This window comes from Penaeus chinensis, chromosome 35 (assembly GCF_019202785.1).
Source record: "Penaeus chinensis breed Huanghai No. 1 chromosome 35, ASM1920278v2, whole genome shotgun sequence".
NCBI classification, from domain to species: Eukaryota; Metazoa; Arthropoda; class Malacostraca; order Decapoda; family Penaeidae; genus Penaeus; species Penaeus chinensis.
The window spans coordinates 5024390-5041780 of NC_061853.1; the positions used below are offsets into that span (position 1 = coordinate 5024390).

General features: G+C 44.3%; 1 protein-coding gene across 1 annotated transcript in view; it reads left to right on the forward strand.

Annotated features, from left to right (window-relative positions):
* The first annotated feature begins 219 nt into the window (after window positions 1-219).
* LOC125044253 (polypyrimidine tract-binding protein 1-like) overlaps window positions 220-17391 on the forward strand; it is a 146270-nt gene continuing 129098 nt past the window's right edge. Inside the window, exons 1-2 of the mRNA XM_047640823.1 lie at window positions 220-323; window positions 8425-8442. Of these exons, the coding sequence (XP_047496779.1) occupies window positions 313-323; window positions 8425-8442 (29 nt within the window). The 5' untranslated portion in view covers window positions 220-312. The remainder of the gene's footprint in view (window positions 324-8424; window positions 8443-17391) is intronic.

A 17391-nucleotide genomic window follows, 5' to 3' on the forward strand; every position in this document is an offset into this window, starting at 1 on the left:
AAAATAATACTAAGAATGACAGTGATGATAGCAGTAATAATGGTCATGATGATAACAAGCGTAGTAGCGGTAATAGCGGCAACAGCACCCAGCTCCCCCCTCCCCCCGCCCGCGTCCGGCCTCGCCCAGCGTTTGAAAATGGCGGGCGGCGCGTCCGCAACATGGCGGCGGCGTTTCCCGCGCTCGCCGCCAGAGGTCTCCTGCGCAGCCGCGCCGCCCGCCATATTGTGTTTGCCACTTGTTGTTTTCACAGCTCGCGCGCCGTTTCGCCGTGTTTTGTGCCAGTTTTCTACCAGTTAATACCAACCAGCAATGATGAACGGGTGAGTATCAACCTCTGTATGCAGCAGGGCACCTGTTGGGATACGTTAGAAGGCGCGGAAGGCGGAGGAGAGGCGAGAATTCCGGGACTTTGGTGCGGGGACAAAAGGCGGCTGGCGGGCGGCGAGCGCGGGAACGACGGCCTCCTCGCCGCCGCCACATGGCGTCATGGCCGCCGCGCCTCCCGCTCCTCGGGCCGCCGCCGCCGCCGCCGCTTCGGCCTCGGCTCGGAGGGCGAGGGGCGCGGAGGGCTGGTCGGGCGCAGGGGCGTCGGCGAGGAGGGCGAAGGAGGGAAAGGGAAAGGGCGAGGGCATCGCGGAGGCGGCGGCTCGGGAGGCGGACATCCCAGACGCCGTCGGGACGCACCACGCATGCCTCCTTCGCCGGCTCGGGCTGCTGCGGCTGCGGCTCCTGCGGGCGGATGGGCGGCTCACCTTGGGCGGGCTTGGCCTCGTTTCGGGAGGGGCGCGGAGGGAGGAGAGGAGGGAAGGAGGGAAAGGGAAGGGAGGCTAGGAGACGGGGAGGGGGCGACGGCCAGAGGAGGGGGGGCGAAGGAGGGAGGAAGCGGCAGATAGAAGGAGGGAGAAGGGAGGAAGGCGGCAGGGAGAGGGAGGGCAGGGGGAAGGGGGAGGCAGGGCGAGGAGGGCCGTCGAGGGAGATAAGAAGGGGCGACGCCGAGGGTGACGCTGCAGGGGCCACGCCAGCCACTTTCTCGAGCAGGGGAGGCAGCGCGGCTTCTTCCCGAACGCTTGACCTTTTTTTTTTTTTTCATGTTTCCCCCCTTGATTCGCGGCCATGAGGGCGTTATGTGCCGGGGGAGGGAGAGACGGAGCCTCATGCGTCCTCATACGCTCTTTGTCTCGCAGTTTTCGGTCCGCAAAATGGCAGAGTGGCTAATGTAGTGTATTTGACTAGGTTTTTGTGGCTGTTAATAGTCATAGATGTTAATAGTTCGTTTTAAGGGGGAGACTTGGGTTCATCTTTTATAATTGTTACAGAATGTAAATGTGGCAGCAACTTTGCTTTAGAATGGACTTGGAGTAAACTTTTCCCTCTAAGGTGTAAAGGGAGTTACAGGGACCAACAACAAAGAAAAGTCCAAAGTATGGGGAAGATTTTGAGGTAGGATTGGCCGAAAGGAAAGGAGTCATGCAGACTGAGGACAGGGTGTGGATTTAGGTAGAAGATTGTTTGTCAGGGATGCCCGAATGCCAGGTAGATGGGTTATTTTTTAAGCATCAGGTATATAGTTTGATATTCGTTGAGAAAAGTAACCTCATTAAGTGCGAAGCTATGGTGTATACCTGTATAAAGGCCTACGAATTTCCGCAGCGATTAATTGTAAGAGGATCAGCAAGCCCGCTCTATCATGCCCGAACTTTACCTGAGATTTGTCACCTTTTGCTTGAATATCACTCACTCAATGGTGGTTGTTTTGATTTATATATTGATCAGGAGACCTTGATAAGTAGCTGTTGGCTTACTCGTACAATTTACTTATTTTATATTGCATAAGTGTTATTTCATGACCATTGTGATAGTTTACCTCTATCCATGCATTCTGGATGATTATATCCACATATAGAAATGCATAATCATGTATTTATTAGAAAAATTCAAATCCTTATTGTAATCTTGTCTGATAATCAGTTTTATAGGTGTACTCTTGTAAGGAGAGAGGAATTTTATAGAATGTTATTTTGCACCATTTATATGGCTATGTAGATTTATTTTTTTTCCATAATGAAATTTACATATGTAAATGCAAGTATAAGGAAAATAAAATGTATATTTACAAATTTATGTATGTATGTTTGTACATGTGGATATGTTTGTGTATGTATGTACATGTGGATATGTTTGTGTATGTATGTACATGTGGATATGTTTGTGTATGTATGTACATGTGGATATGTTTGTGTATGTATATACATGTGGATATGTTTGTGTATGTATGTATGTATATACATGTGGATATGTGTATGTATGTATATACATGTGGATATGTGTGTATGTATGTATATACATGTGGATATGTGTGTATGTATGTATATACATGTGGATATGTATGTATGTATGTATGTATATACATGTGGATATGTATGTATGTATGTATGTATATACATGTGGATATGTATGTATGTATGTATGTATATACATGTGGATATGTATGTATGTATATACATGTGGATATGTATGTATGTATGTATATACATGTGGATGTGTATGTATGTATGTATATACATGTGGATGTGTATGTATGTATGTATATACATGTGGATGTGTATGTATGTATGTATATACATGTGGATGTGTATGTATGTATGTATATACATGTGGATGTGTATGTATGTATGTATATACATGTGGATGTGTATGTATGTATGTATATACATGTGGATGTGTATGTATGTATGTATATACATGTGGATGTGTATGTATGTATGTATATACATGTGGATGTGTATGTATGTATGTATATACATGTGGATGTGTATGTATGTATGTATATACATGTGGATGTGTATGTATGTATGTATATACATGTGGATGTGTATGTATGTATGTATATACATGTGGATGTGTGTATGTATGTATGTATATACATGTGGATGTGTATGTATGTATGTATGTATATACATGTGGATGTGTGTATGTATGTATGTATGTATATACATGTGGATGTGTGTATGTATGTATGTATATACATGTGGATGTGTGTATGTATGTATGTATGTATATACATGTGGATGTGTGTATGTATGTATGTATATACATGTGGATGTGTGTATGTATGTATGTATGTATATACATGTGGATGTGTGTATGTATGTATGTATGTATATACATGTGGATGTGTGTATGTATGTATGTATGTATATACATGTGGATGTGTGTATGTATGTATGTATGTATATACATGTGGATGTGTGTATGTATGTATGTATGTATGTATATACATGTGGATGTGTGTATGTATGTATGTATGTATATACATGTGGATGTGTGTATGTATGTATGTATGTATATACATGTGGATGTGTGTATGTATGTATGTATGTATATACATGTGGATGTGTGTATGTATGTATGTATGTATATACATGTGGATGTGTGTATGTATGTATATACATGTGGATGTGTGTATGTATGTATATACATGTGGATGTGTGTATGTATGTATATACATGTGGATGTGTGTATGTATGTATATACATGTGGATGTGTGTGTGTATGTATGTATATACATGTGGATGTGTGTGTGTATGTATGTATGTATATACATGTGGATGTGTGTGTGTATGTATGTATGTATATACATGTGGATGTGTGTGTGTTGATGTGTATACTTGTGGGGGTGTGTGTGTGGATGTGTATACTTGTGGGGGTGTGTGTGTGGATGTGTATACTTGTGGGTGTGTGTGTGTGGATGTGTATACTTGTGGGTGTGTGTGTGTGGATGTGTATACTTGTGGGGGTGTGTGTGTGGATGTGTATACTTGTGGGGGTGTGTGTGTGATGTGTATACTTGTGGGGGTGTGTGTGTGGATGTGTATACTTGTGGGGGTGTGTGTGTGGATGTGTATAATTGTGGGGGTGTGTGTGTGGATGTGTATAATTGTGGGGGTGTGTGTGTGGATGTGTATACTTGTGGGGGTGTGTGTGTGGATGTGTATACTTGTGGGGGGTGTGTGGTGTGGATGTGTATACTTGTGGGGGTGTGTGTGTGGATGTGTATACTTGTGGGGGGTGTGTGTGTGGATGTGTATACTTGTGGGGGTGTGTGTGTGGGATGTGTATACTTGTGGGGGGGTGTGTGTGGATGTGTATACTTGTGGGGGTGTGTGTGTGGATGTGTATACTTGTGGGGGTGTGTGTGTGGATGTGTATACTTGTGGGTGTGTGTGTGTGGATGTGTATACTTGTGGGGGTGTGTGTGTGGATGTGTATACTTGTGGGGGTGTGTGTGTGTGGGTGTGTATACTTGTGGGGTGTGTGTGTGTGGATGTGTATACTTGTGGGGGTGTGTGTGTGTGTGGATGTGTATACTTGTGGGGGTGTGTGTGTGTGGATGTGTATACTTGTGGGGGTGTGTGTGTGTGGATGTGTATACTTGTGGGGGTGTGTGTGTGTGGATGTGTATACTTGTGGGGGTGTGTGTGTGGATGTGTATACTTGTGGGTGTGTGTGTGTGGATGTGTATACTTGTGGGGGTGTGTGTGTGTGGATGTGTATACTTGTGGGGGTGTGTGTGTGTGGAGTGTATACTTGTGGGGGTGTGTGTGTGTGGATGTGTATACTTGTGGGGGTGTGTGTGTGTGGATGTGTATACTTGTGGGGGTGTGTGTGTGTGGATGTGTATACTTGTGGGGGTGTGTGTGTGTGGATGTGTATACTTGTGGGGGTGTGTGTGTGTGGATGTGTATACTTGTGGGGGTGTGTGTGTGTGGATGTGTATACTTGTGGGGGTGTGTGTGTGTGGATGTGTGTACTTGTGGGGGTGTGTGTGTGGATGTGTATACTTGTGGGGGTGTGTGTGTGTGGATGTGTATACTTGTGGGGGTGTGTGTGTGTGGATGTGTATACTTGTGGGGGTGTGTGTTTGTGGATGTGTATACTTGTGGGGGTGTGTGTGTGTGGATGTGTATACTTGTGGGGGTGTGTGTGTGTGGATGTGTATACTTGTGTATATATATCTTGGTCTGAGAGCGAAAGGGCCAATGTTCTAATGTTTTACTGTAAAAGGTTTTGGTATCATATTACTTGCCATTTTCTCTGCCTTTTATTTTCCTTCATATTCATGTTATAAAAGAAGTTTAGAAGTTGCTGGAAGATTCATGGGTCTTCTACCTGTATACAATTATAAACCAGCAACAACTCGGTGTGGTCCATTTGACTGAAGTTAAACTTAAGGTTCAATCCCCCACTAATAGGTGATTTCTGTATTCATATTTCGATTTGCATTGGATTAGAAATTGATATACCCTGAAATGAATTGCTAAGAGGAAGTTGAGGGGTTTAAATTTTTTTTAATGAAAATCTTGAATAATATCCTCCCCAAAAGTTGATATGAACCTTAATCTTACAAGTACATGCTTACATATCATGCCCACTGAGCGTTTACTTTGTTTCTACACATAGATGGCTACACTTGTACTAAGTCGCCAGTGAGCCAATAACAAGTACTGCCTGTCTCGCCTGTTCACCATTTTCCTTGATTTTTTGATAGCTTCAATTGTATTTTTTAATGTTAATATTTTGATAACCATTTGGTAATCATATCAATAATAATCACTATCAATATTAATGGTATTAGAAAGTAAAACATTTTTCCTGAAATTTAAGGAACAGGGAAATTAAGCACAGTCTCTAGGGCCTACTGATAGACTCCTTGGTAGCTGATCAAATGTGGAGCTATCTATGTAAAAAAAAAAAAAAAAAAAAAAACTGCCATACATAAACCCATAGGGATTGGGTTAGTTTATATTTTACACAAGGCAAATATTTGGGAAAGGGAAAGGGAACAGTTGTGCATGGCCACCAAGAATAATATGAAATTGTGCATTATTAATACAAGATAAGAAAGGGGAAATCTTGAGACAATTACTATCAATAATTTTATTAAATTCAGAAGCCGAACACTACTATTGGTTTGTCTCCCTCTCCCTCTCTCTCATTCTCTCTCCCCCCCTCCCTCTCCCTCTCCCTCTCTCTCATTCTCTCTCCCCCCCTCCCTCTCCCTCTCCCTCTCTCTCATTCTCTCTCCCCCCCCTCTCTCTCATTCTCTCTCCCCCCCTCTCTCTCATTCTCTCTCCCCCCCTCTCTCTCATTCTCTCTCCCCCCCTCTCTCTCATTCTCTCTCCCCCCCTCTCTCTCATTCTCTCTCCCCCCCTCTCTCTCATTCTCTCTCCCCCCCTCTCTCTCATTCTCTCTCCCCCCCTCTCTCTCATTCTCTCTCCCCCCCCTCTCTCTCATTCTCTCTCCCCCCCTCTCTCTCATTCTCTCTCCCCCCCTCCCTCTCATTCTCTCTCCCCCCCCTCCCTCTCCCTCTCCCTCTCTCTCATTCTCTCTCCCCCCCTCCCTCTCCCTCTCCCTCTCTCTCATTCTCTCTCCCCCCCTCCCTCTCCCTCTCCCTCTCTCTCATTCTCTCTCCCCCCCTCCCTCTCCCTCTCCCTCTCTCTCATTCTCTCTCCCCCCCTCCCTCTCCCTCTCCCCTCTCTCTCATTCTCTCTCCCCCCCTCCCTCTCCCTCTCCCTCTCTCTCATTCTCTCTCCCCCCCTCCCTCTCCCTCTCCCTCTCTCTCATTCTCTCTCCCCCCCTCTCTCCCTCCTCTCCCCCCCTCTCTCCCTCCTCTCCCCCCCTCTCTCCCTCCTCTCCCCCCCTCTCTCCCTCCTCTCCCACCCTCTTCTCCCTCTCCCTCCTCTCCCCCCCTCTCCCTCTCTCCCCTCTCCCTCTCTCCCCCCCTCTCCCCTCTCCCTCTCTCCCCCCCTCTCCCCTCTCCCTCTCTCCCCCTCCCTCTCTCCCCCCTCCCCCTCCCTCTCCCTCCCCCTCCCTCTCCCTCCCTCCTCCCCCCTCCCTCTCTCCCCCCTCCCTCTCTCCCCCCTCCCTCTCTCCCCCTCCCTCTCCTCCTCTCCTCCCCTCCCTCCCTCTCCCCCCTCTCCCTCCCTCTCCCCCCCTCTCCCTCCCTCTCCCCTCTCCCCCTCTCCCTCTCCCATCACTCCTCCTCTCCCTCTCCCCCTCTCCCTCCTGCCCCCTCTCCGTCTTCCCAGTCCCCCCTCTCCCCTCCTCTCCCCAGCTCTCCCCCTCCCTCGATTCACCCCTCTCTCGCCCCGCCCTCTCCCTCTCTTCCCCTCCCTCTCCCCACTCTCCCTCCCTCTCCCCTCTCTCGCCTCCCTCTCCCCTCTCTCCCTCCTCGCTCCCCTCTCTTCCCTCCCTCGTCCCCTCTCTCCCTCCCCTCTCCCCTCTCTCCCATCCCTCTCCCCTCTCATCCCTCCCTCTCCCCTCTCTCCCTCTCCTCTCACCCTCGCTCACCTCCCCTCTCACCCTCTCTCCCCCTCTCCCCTCTCTTCGTCCCTCCCACTCTCACTCTCTCCCTCCCTCTCCCCTCGTCTCCTCCCTTCTCCCTCTCTCTCCTCTCTCTCCCTCCCTCTCCCCTCTCCCCTCCCTCTCCCCTCTCTCCCTCCCCTCTCCCCCTCTCTCCCTCCCTCTCCCCTCTCTCCCCTCTCTCCCTCCCTCTCCCCTCTCTCCCTCCCCTCTCCCCTCTCTCCCTCCCCTCTCCCCTCTCTCCCTCCCTCTCCCCTCTCTCCCTCCCTCTCCCCTCTCTCCCTCCCTCTCCCCTCTCTCCCTCCCTCTCCCCTCTCTCCCTCCCTCTCCCCTCTCTCCCTCCCTCTCCCCTCTCTCCCTCCCTCTCCCCTCTCTCCCTCCCTCTCCCCTCTCTCCCTCCCTCTCCCCTCTCTCCCTCCCTCTCCCCCTCTCTCCCTCCCTCTCCCCCTCTCTCCCTCCCTCCCCCCTCTCTCCCTCCCTCCCCCCTCTCTCCCTCCCTCTCCCCTCTCTCCCTCCCTCTCCCCTCTCTCCCTCCCTCCCCCTCTCTCCCTCCCTCCCCCTCTCCCCCTCCCCTCTCCCCCTCCCTCTCCCCCTCCTCCCCCCCTCTCCCTCCCACAGTTGGGAGGTAACCCAGATATGCCAGTGTATGCTGCTGTTGCTGACAATGCTTGTTTTCTTGAGAGAACCTAAAAAAAAAAAAAAAAAGTCCTTGATGTACTTGTTTGATCTTGAAGATACTTTGTTTATATGATATTGAATATCCAGAACTGGTTTGAGTACATTGCACAAAAAATGAGAATTAAGTCAGGGATTTGTTTTATGTTGCAATGTGCACAATGCTACTTTTCTGGCATTTATGTGCAACATTTCCCCTTGTATATACTGATTCTTTCTCCTTCCTATTGAATGATAATGATTTAATACATTTTATTTCTTAAGTATTGTTATTTGTTTATTCCCCCTCCCATTACAAGTCATTAAATGGCATGGAAGGTCAAAACTATATTGTGATGTTATATGTGATATCCAGTTACATTACGTTCAAATTTCTCTTTTCAGCGACAACGACGATGTTGGGTGAGTAAATGATGCATCAGAGAACAACAAAAAGTTTGGCACTTATGTTTTTTTTAGTATAAGTAGTTTTCGTAATGAATATGGGCTTTTAGTGAGAGTTCTATTTAGTGCTTTTGTGTTCCAACTCCGTGAACATCATGGATTTACATCAATATTAGGTTGTGCATAGTTTGTAGATTCTTCAAATTTAATGAGCATCTAATGCATTATAAAATGTTAACCTCTCTGGCTGATACAACAAGTGAAATGAAGGTAGGTTTCTTTGAGGACTCGGCTTAAAACCAAGAGGATTTACAAATTATAAAGGATTTGGATTGATCAAATACTTGCGCATGGGTAAGTCCAGAAATTCTTGTCTATTCATCCAGCTTTTTGTGTGCTTTATTATGGTTTTTAATTTGAATGCTGTTCAGTATACCTAAAGACCTTTAATACCCCAGTAAATGTTACCTGGGCTATCAGCAATTGTAAGCCAGCTCCCTTTTTTCATCACAGCTATTGAAGCAAATACTCTTCCATTTTCAGGCATTTGATTTTTAAGTTGAATGAAATAGGTAACTTACTACTATGACAGAATACAGGGAGAGTCTCCTAGAGCACAATTATACAGGCGTAGGCCCCAGGTACACTGGCACACAGGTGTGCAGATGCTGATCCAGGTACACTTGTACACAGGTGTGCAGACACAGACCCAGTTACATTGCCACATGAATGTGCAGACAGATGTACAGGTAAAGTGGTACATGGGGGTGCTCACACATGTACAGGTTCACTAGCACACTGGTGTGCAAATGGATGTTCAGGAAGAAACGCACTAATGGGGAAGACTAGAAATAGGCATGTACACACTAATGGTTGAAGCTTAAAGTAGCCGTGTACACTAATAGGCAAAGCTTGAAATAGCCATGTGTGCACACTAATGGACAAAGCTAGAAATAGGTGTGTGCGCACACTAACGGACAAAGCTAGAAATAGGCATGTGCGCACACTAATGGACAAAGCTAGAAATAGGCGTGTGCACACACTAACGGACAAAGCTAGAAATAGGCGTGTGCGCACACTAACGGACAAAGCTAGAAATAGGCGTGTGCGCACACTAACGGACAAAGCTAGAAATAGGAGTGTGCGCACACTAACGGACAAAGCTAGAAATAGGCGTGTGCGCACACTAACGGACAAAGCTAGAAATAGGCGTGTGCGCACACTAACGGACAAAGCTAGAAATAGGCGTGTGCGCACACTAACGGACAAAGCTAGAAATAGGCGTGTGCGCACACTAACGGACAAAGCTAGAAATAGGCGTGTGCGCACACTAACGGACAAAGCTAGAAATAGGCGTGTGCGCACACTAACGGACAAAGCTAGAAATAGGCGTGTGCGCACACTAACGGACAAAGCTAGAAATAGGCGTGTGCGCACACTAACGGACAAAGCTAGAAATAGGCGTGTGCGCACACTAACGGACAAAGCTAGAAATAGGCGTGTGCGCACACTAACGGACAAAGCTAGAAATAGGCGTGTGCGCACACTAACGGACAAAGCTAGAAATAGGCGTGTGCGCACACTAACGGACAAAGCTAGAAATAGGCGTGTGCGCACACTAACGGACAAAGCTAGAAATAGGCGTGTGCGCACACTAACGGACAAAGCTAGAAATAGGCGTGTGCGCACACTAACGGACAAAGCTAGAAATAGGCGTGTGCGCACACTAACGGACAAAGCTAGAAATAGGCGTGTGCGCACACTAACGGACAAAGCTAGAAATAGGCGTGTGCGCACACTAACGGACAAAGCTAGAAATAGGCGTGTGCGCACACTAACGGACAAAGCTAGAAATAGGCGTGTGCGCACACTAACGGACAAAGCTAGAAATAGGCGTGTGCGCACACTAACGGACAAAGCTAGAAATAGGCGTGTGCGCACACTAACGGACAAAGCTAGAAATAGGCGTGTGCGCACACTAACGGACAAAGCTAGAAATAGGCGTGTGCGCACACTAACGGACAAAGCTAGAAATAGGCGTGTGCGCACACTAACGGACAAAGCTAGAAATAGGCGTGTGCGCACACTAACGGACAAAGCTAGAAATAGGCGTGTGCGCACACTAACGGACAAAGCTAGAAATAGCGTGTGCGCACACTAACGGACAAAGCTAGAAATAGGCGTGTGCGCACACTAACGGACAAAGCTAGAAATAGGCGTGTGCGCACACTAACGGACAAAGCTAGAAATAGGCTGTGCGCACACTAACGGACAAAGCTAGAAATAGGCGTGTGCGCACACTAACGGACAAAGCAGAAATAGCGTGTGCGCACACTAACGACAAAGCTAGAAATAGGCGTGTGCGCACACTAACGGACAAAGCTAGAAATAGGCGTGCGCACACTAACGGACAAAGCTAGAAATAGCGTGTGCGCACACTAACGGACAAAGCTAGAATAGGCGTGTGCGCACACTAACGGACAAAGCTAGAAATAGGCGTGTGCGCACACTAACGGACAAAGCTAGAAATAGGCGTGTGCGCACACTAACGGACAAAGCTAGAAATAGGCGTGTGCGCACACTAACGGACAAAGCTAGAAATAGCGTGTGCGCACACTAACGGACAAAGCTAGAAATAGGCGTGTGCGCACACTAACGGACAAAGCTAGAAATAGGCGTTGTGCGCACACTAACGGACAAAGCTAGAAATAGGCGTGTGCGCACACTAACGGACAAAGCTAGAAATAGGCGTGTGCGCACACTAACGGACATGGAAATGGACATGGAAATGGGAAAAGCTAAGCTAGACATTGGTGCGCACACATGGAAATGGGAAAAGCTAAGCTAGACATTGGTGCGCACACATGGAAATGGGAAAAGCTAAGCTAGACATTGGTGCGCACACATGGAAATGGGAAAAGCTAAGCTAGACATTGGTGCGCACACATGGAAATGGGAAAAGCTAAGCTAGACATTGGTGCGCACACATGGAAATGGGAAAAGCTAAGCTAGACATTGGTGCGCACACATGGAAATGGGAAAAGCTAAGCTAGACATTGGTGCGCACACATGGAAATGGGAAAAGCTAAGCTAGACATTGGTGCGCACACATGGAAATGGGAAAAGCTAAGCTAGACATTGGTGCGCACACATGGAAATGGGAAAAGCTAAGCTAGACATTGGTGCGCACACATGGAAATGGGAAAAGCTAAGCTAGACATTGGTGCGCACACATGGAAATGGGAAAAGCTAAGCTAGACATTGGTGTGCACACATGGAAATGGGAAAAGCTAAGCTAGACATTGGTGTGCACACATGGAAATGGGAAAAGCTAAGCTAGACATTGGTGTGCACACATGGAAATGGGAAAAGCTAAGCTAGACATTGGTGCGCACACATGGAAATGGGACAAGCTAAGCTAGACATTGGTGCGCACACATGGAAATGGGAAAAGCTAAGCTAGACATTGGTGTGCACACATGGAAATGGGAAAAGCTAGAAATAGGAAGGCACACAGATGCGCAAATACCATATGTGGGGATGTAAGTGCATGCCCAGAAACAGCAGCGCATGGACTGGACAGGCTTGGCATAGAGAGGAAAGCATGTGTGCTGACAGGCACATTGAGATGGGCACATAGAGGGAGGAGCACATGCACTAACAAGCATCAAGATGATGATGAGGAGGAACACATGTATGAGAGAGAAAGGAGGAGACAGAAGGGGTGGGGGGAGCACACATACTGACAGGAGATGGGAATGGGGTACTCATACTGAGAGGTGCATATAGTTACACATATCTACTAAGGCATACAGACACAAGGACATTCACTGGCAGGCACACCGAGAGAGAGGGGACTGGACACATTGTGTGAGGCACATGAAAAGACAGGGATTTCATGAATTGTCACAAAAAATTTCATGTAATGTTCCTTAGGATGAATTAAATCATCATTTATACAAGCTTCCTTATCCTGTACACTTATCCACATCAGGGCGTCATCACTATAAGATAATTTAAGATTTCTAAATGCACAAATCTCAGGAGAACATACTGAAATTTTGAAGTCTCTAAAAGCTGTTACATTTTGATATGTAACAAGGTGTTTGCAAAATTGATATACATATTGTTTACCTGTCAAGGAAGAGCATGAGTTTGTTTAGAGTAATTCTCTCTAAATTGTTCATGACAGCTAGCTCACTTTGCTACTCCAGTCTGCTACTGTTAATTGTCATGCCTATTCACAACTTGCTAATACATTATGATTAATACAGTTACACACATACCAGTTTGTTCCTTCTCTCCCACCCATCTCTTCTTGTTAAGCTTTATAGTTGCTGCCAAAGCCAGTTTTGCTAACTAAAAACTATACTCGCCCTTCTGCTGCTGTTTCTTCCTCCACATACTATGTTAGGGTTTGTGCTGACTAGCTCCATCTACCTGGCTCATTACATGGCCCATCGTACACTTAACACTGTATCAGTTACAGTTCTGTCATTCTGTGGTCTTTACCTGCTTTACCACTCCAACATTGCGTTAATTTTCTTCTATTTATTAAAATGCATATTACCCACTCATAACTAAAAAATATATATATATAATAATAATAATAATAATAATAATAATAATAATAATAATGGTAATGATGTAAAAAAAAAAATATATATATATAGAACACATTTCCAGTATCACAATGTCAGTATGTACAGTTACATTCTGGTATTGATACCTTCCTTTTAGCCTTTTTACTTGGATAAAATGCATTACACATACTCAAACACCCAAGTCTCTCAAATATAAATTTAACCCATTGTCTAAGTAAATGCTCTGTCCTGTATTTTTTGTGAACTTCATTGCACATTGCTTCAAGTGCTCAGACACCAAGGAGATTTGTAGCCTAACATTGACCTTGCTTGATTCCCCCCCCCCCATCATCATACCCCCCATTATCATACTCCCCCCATCCATCATCATACCCCCCATTATCATACTCCCCCCATCCATCATCATAACCCCCCCATCCATCATCATAACCCCCCCATCCATCATCATCATAACCCCCCCATCCATCATCATCATAACCCCCCCATCCATCATCATCATAACCCCCCCATCCATCATCATCATAACCCCCCCATCCATCATCATCATAACCCCCCCATCCATCATCATCATAACCCCCCCATCCATCATCATCATAACCCCCCCATCCATCATCATCATAACCCCCCCATCCATCATCATCATAACCCCCCCATCCATCATCATCATAACCCCCCCATCCATCATCATCATAACCCCCCCATCCATCATCATCATAACCCCCCCATCCATCATCATCATAACCCCCCCATCCATCATCATCATAACCCCCCCATCCATCATCATCATAACCCCCCCATCCATCATCATCATAACCCCCCCATCCATCATCATCATAACCCCCCCATCCATCATCATCATAACCCCCCCATCCATCATCATCATAACCCCCCCATCCATCATCATCATAACCCCCCCCATCCATCATCATCATAACCCCCCCCATCCATCATCATCATAACCCCCCCATCCATCATCATCATAACCCCCCCCATCCATCATCATCATAACCCCCCCATCCATCATCATCATAACCCCCCCCATCCATCATCATCATAACCCCCCCATCCATCATCATCATAACCCCCCCCATCCATCATCATCATAACCCCCCCATCCATCATCATCATAACCCCCCCATCCATCATCATCATAACCCCCCCATCCATCATCATCATAACCCCCCCATCCATCATCATCATAACCCCCCCATCCATCATCATCATAACCCCCCCATCCATCATCATCATAACCCCCCCATCCATCATCATCATAACCCCCCCCCTCCATCATCATCATAACCCCCCCCATCCATCATCATCATAACCCCCCCATCCATCATCATCATAACCCCCCCATCCATCATCATCATAACCCCCCCATCCATCATCATCATAACCCCCCCATCCATCATCATCATAACCCCCCCATCCATCATCATCATAACCCCCCCATCCATCATCATAACCCCCTCCAATGCTATTCATATGACTAACGTAAAAATCTGAAAATCAAGGAAAAAAGCAAGTGATATATAAATTAGTAATTGGCTTCTTGGTGACTCAGGACTTCTGGAGCCATCTGTGTATAAACCCAAAATTAGTGGACATGACATGTATGTTATGCCAAGCCCCCATACGGAATTTGCAAGTGCATTATTTACTCACTTCAGTAACAGAAATGTATTTTACCAGTCTAAAGCCCAGTTGGCCTACCTACCTTCAACATCGATATAATTGTATATATCAAGAGCTTGAAAGATATTCACACACCATATATGTAGCTGAAGTCCATTTACTATAAAAATGCTAGCTATAATACACATATCCTTATTGTGCAAAATACTTGTTGATGAAATGAGGAACAAGAGATTCCAATTAATGATATGCCTTTCTTTATACAAGTCTATGCAATACCATCTACACTAACATATCACAGACCAATTAGTCACTAATGATTTCTATTGAAATATTCAAGACTCCTTTACTTATGTGTTCTTGATAAATATATTCTGGATTAAAGTGATTCAGACTGTCACTATTTTCTTTACTATGAGTGGCAAAATTCTGGTTCTAGATTCATGTTGTCAAGGCAACTCTGTATCTCATTCATTGAACCTTGTTCTTGTCCATCCTAAATGCATAGCCATGTGCTTCCTACACTTTGATATATACCTTTTATCACGCTTGCATTGTGACCAGCTGTGAGGAAGCCCATTTATGTGTGAAATTGGATATGCTCTTTATCTTCATATTAATACTAATAAACTGCTCTCTATGGGAAGTCACAAGTAGCCAACCTAATTCTTTGGTGTGTATAATTTAATATTGCATGAAATACATTCCTTGTTACATGTTTATGAAGTATGCATGCACATAGGCTTTGACAAAATGTATATCTTAACACAAGCTCCATTCCAATTTATATTGGCTAAGTCCCCTTGCCAATGTGATTTCAATTTATAGGCACTATGTATACACATTTGATGTCAAAATAAAGATTTACATCAGTTAATAATCTAGTAATATTGAATTGAAAATACAGCTTGGTATATCAGTCCTTAAAACTACAGGGAAAAAAAAAAAAAATGCAAATTGTAAACTAGGATACCAGATTGTCAGACATGAGTGATTAACATTCTTCGAATGTTTGGATGTAATCAATAGTCAGTTTGAATTTGATATCAAAATCAAAAGGGTTTAGAAAAAATACAAGCTGGAGTTGTCATTATATAATAAGATGCAGAAATTTTATTCACAATATTTTGTTGAGCTTGTGGCTGCCTGGTTATATAAAAAGGTAATTATAATTTTGAAAAAAGTTAAAACAAGTTTAAAGAAATTGCCCTCGCTATGTTAATGTGTGTGATTATGTATACAGTGTTAAACTGTACTACTTTTTGTGTATTCATAACTGTATTTATGCACACATATACTTAAATACATCTATAATCCAGAGTTTGCATGGAGTTTTACTGGCTGAATTTTAGCATGATGCTGTGATTGTATCATGAAATATAATAGTCTTTGAAAATTTATACAAAGCACACCAGAATATCACTGTATATTTATATTATTTTGGTTAATTGTTTTGAATTTTGGTGTGATTTTGCATGTCTAACACAATATCCTATCAATATTTGAAATGTCCCCCATTCATAGTGAATAGGTAATGTATACAGGCAGTATTTTAGGTAATGTATTTCACTCCGTAAGTTGCTTACAGTATATGTAAGTACTGTTATGCAGCAACAAATTAACCATGTTAAAAGAACAAAACCCCTCTCCAACATGCACTCTCCAAGCATATATATGGTTTTGAGTAAAGGTATTGTGATATTTTTGGCAAATGCCTAGTTTACATAAATTTTTTGTAGTACATTGTATTTCAAGAACACTTTCCCCTATAATAGCAGTTAGTACCTGTTTTGGTGAATTTTGAAGTGGTTATCAGCTCCCACAGCTACATGGAGGTTTCAAAGTCCCTTAGTGTTCTTATTGAATGCATCTTATTTTCAATTACTCACAAGTGCAAAAACTAGCCTTCTGTCTGCTTCTGTACAGTGTGTCAATTATCTTTATTATTTTTCCAAGTTCAACTTTTTTTTTTTTTCCACATTTTCTGTAGTACATACAGTCTATGAAACAGGAGAAAGAAACTTTACTGTGACAGGCTTCCTCTGTTTTGCTGTCGTACAGGCTTTCTCATAAACTGTGCTATCTATATTTCTCCAGTTACTTGTTTTCAATATACTTGAAGTGGAACTTTCTCTGGCCTTGTCTTCAAAATTATAGCACATCACAATGTAAATCTGTACTGTCCTTATAGTATTCTGCGAGAGTGAGCCTGATTTAAAAAATAGGAAGTTGTCATCCTTCAAACTTCATTATCATCATCATTGTGTTTGATCATGGATTCTAAGATTTTTTTTTCTAATTGGGTACACAAGAGCCATTAACTGCTCAATGAGTTCAAAATTTAGACTTCTGCTATATTTAAGCTTCAGTTGAGCTAAAAGACACTTTGTGATAAGTGCAAGTTACTCACAGAAGAGTGTACAAATTAAACTCCTAAAAATCAGTAATTTCTAACTTTAAATTTTGAATCTAAGGAAATGTTGGTAATCTTAATAGGATTAATAATCCTGAATCTACCAGCCTTTTGATTATTACAATGGATGAACATATTTCAATTTTTGTAATTATTTTAGTTAAAACTTTCTCAATGACTATTGTATCATTGCTATTACCATGATTACCACCGTTACTTCTGTCATTACTATAACCATTTTGTCATCATTATAGATATATAATTAATAGTAGTGCTGGTTTGTTCTTTGGAGTTTTTTCAATAATTTGTCCTGTT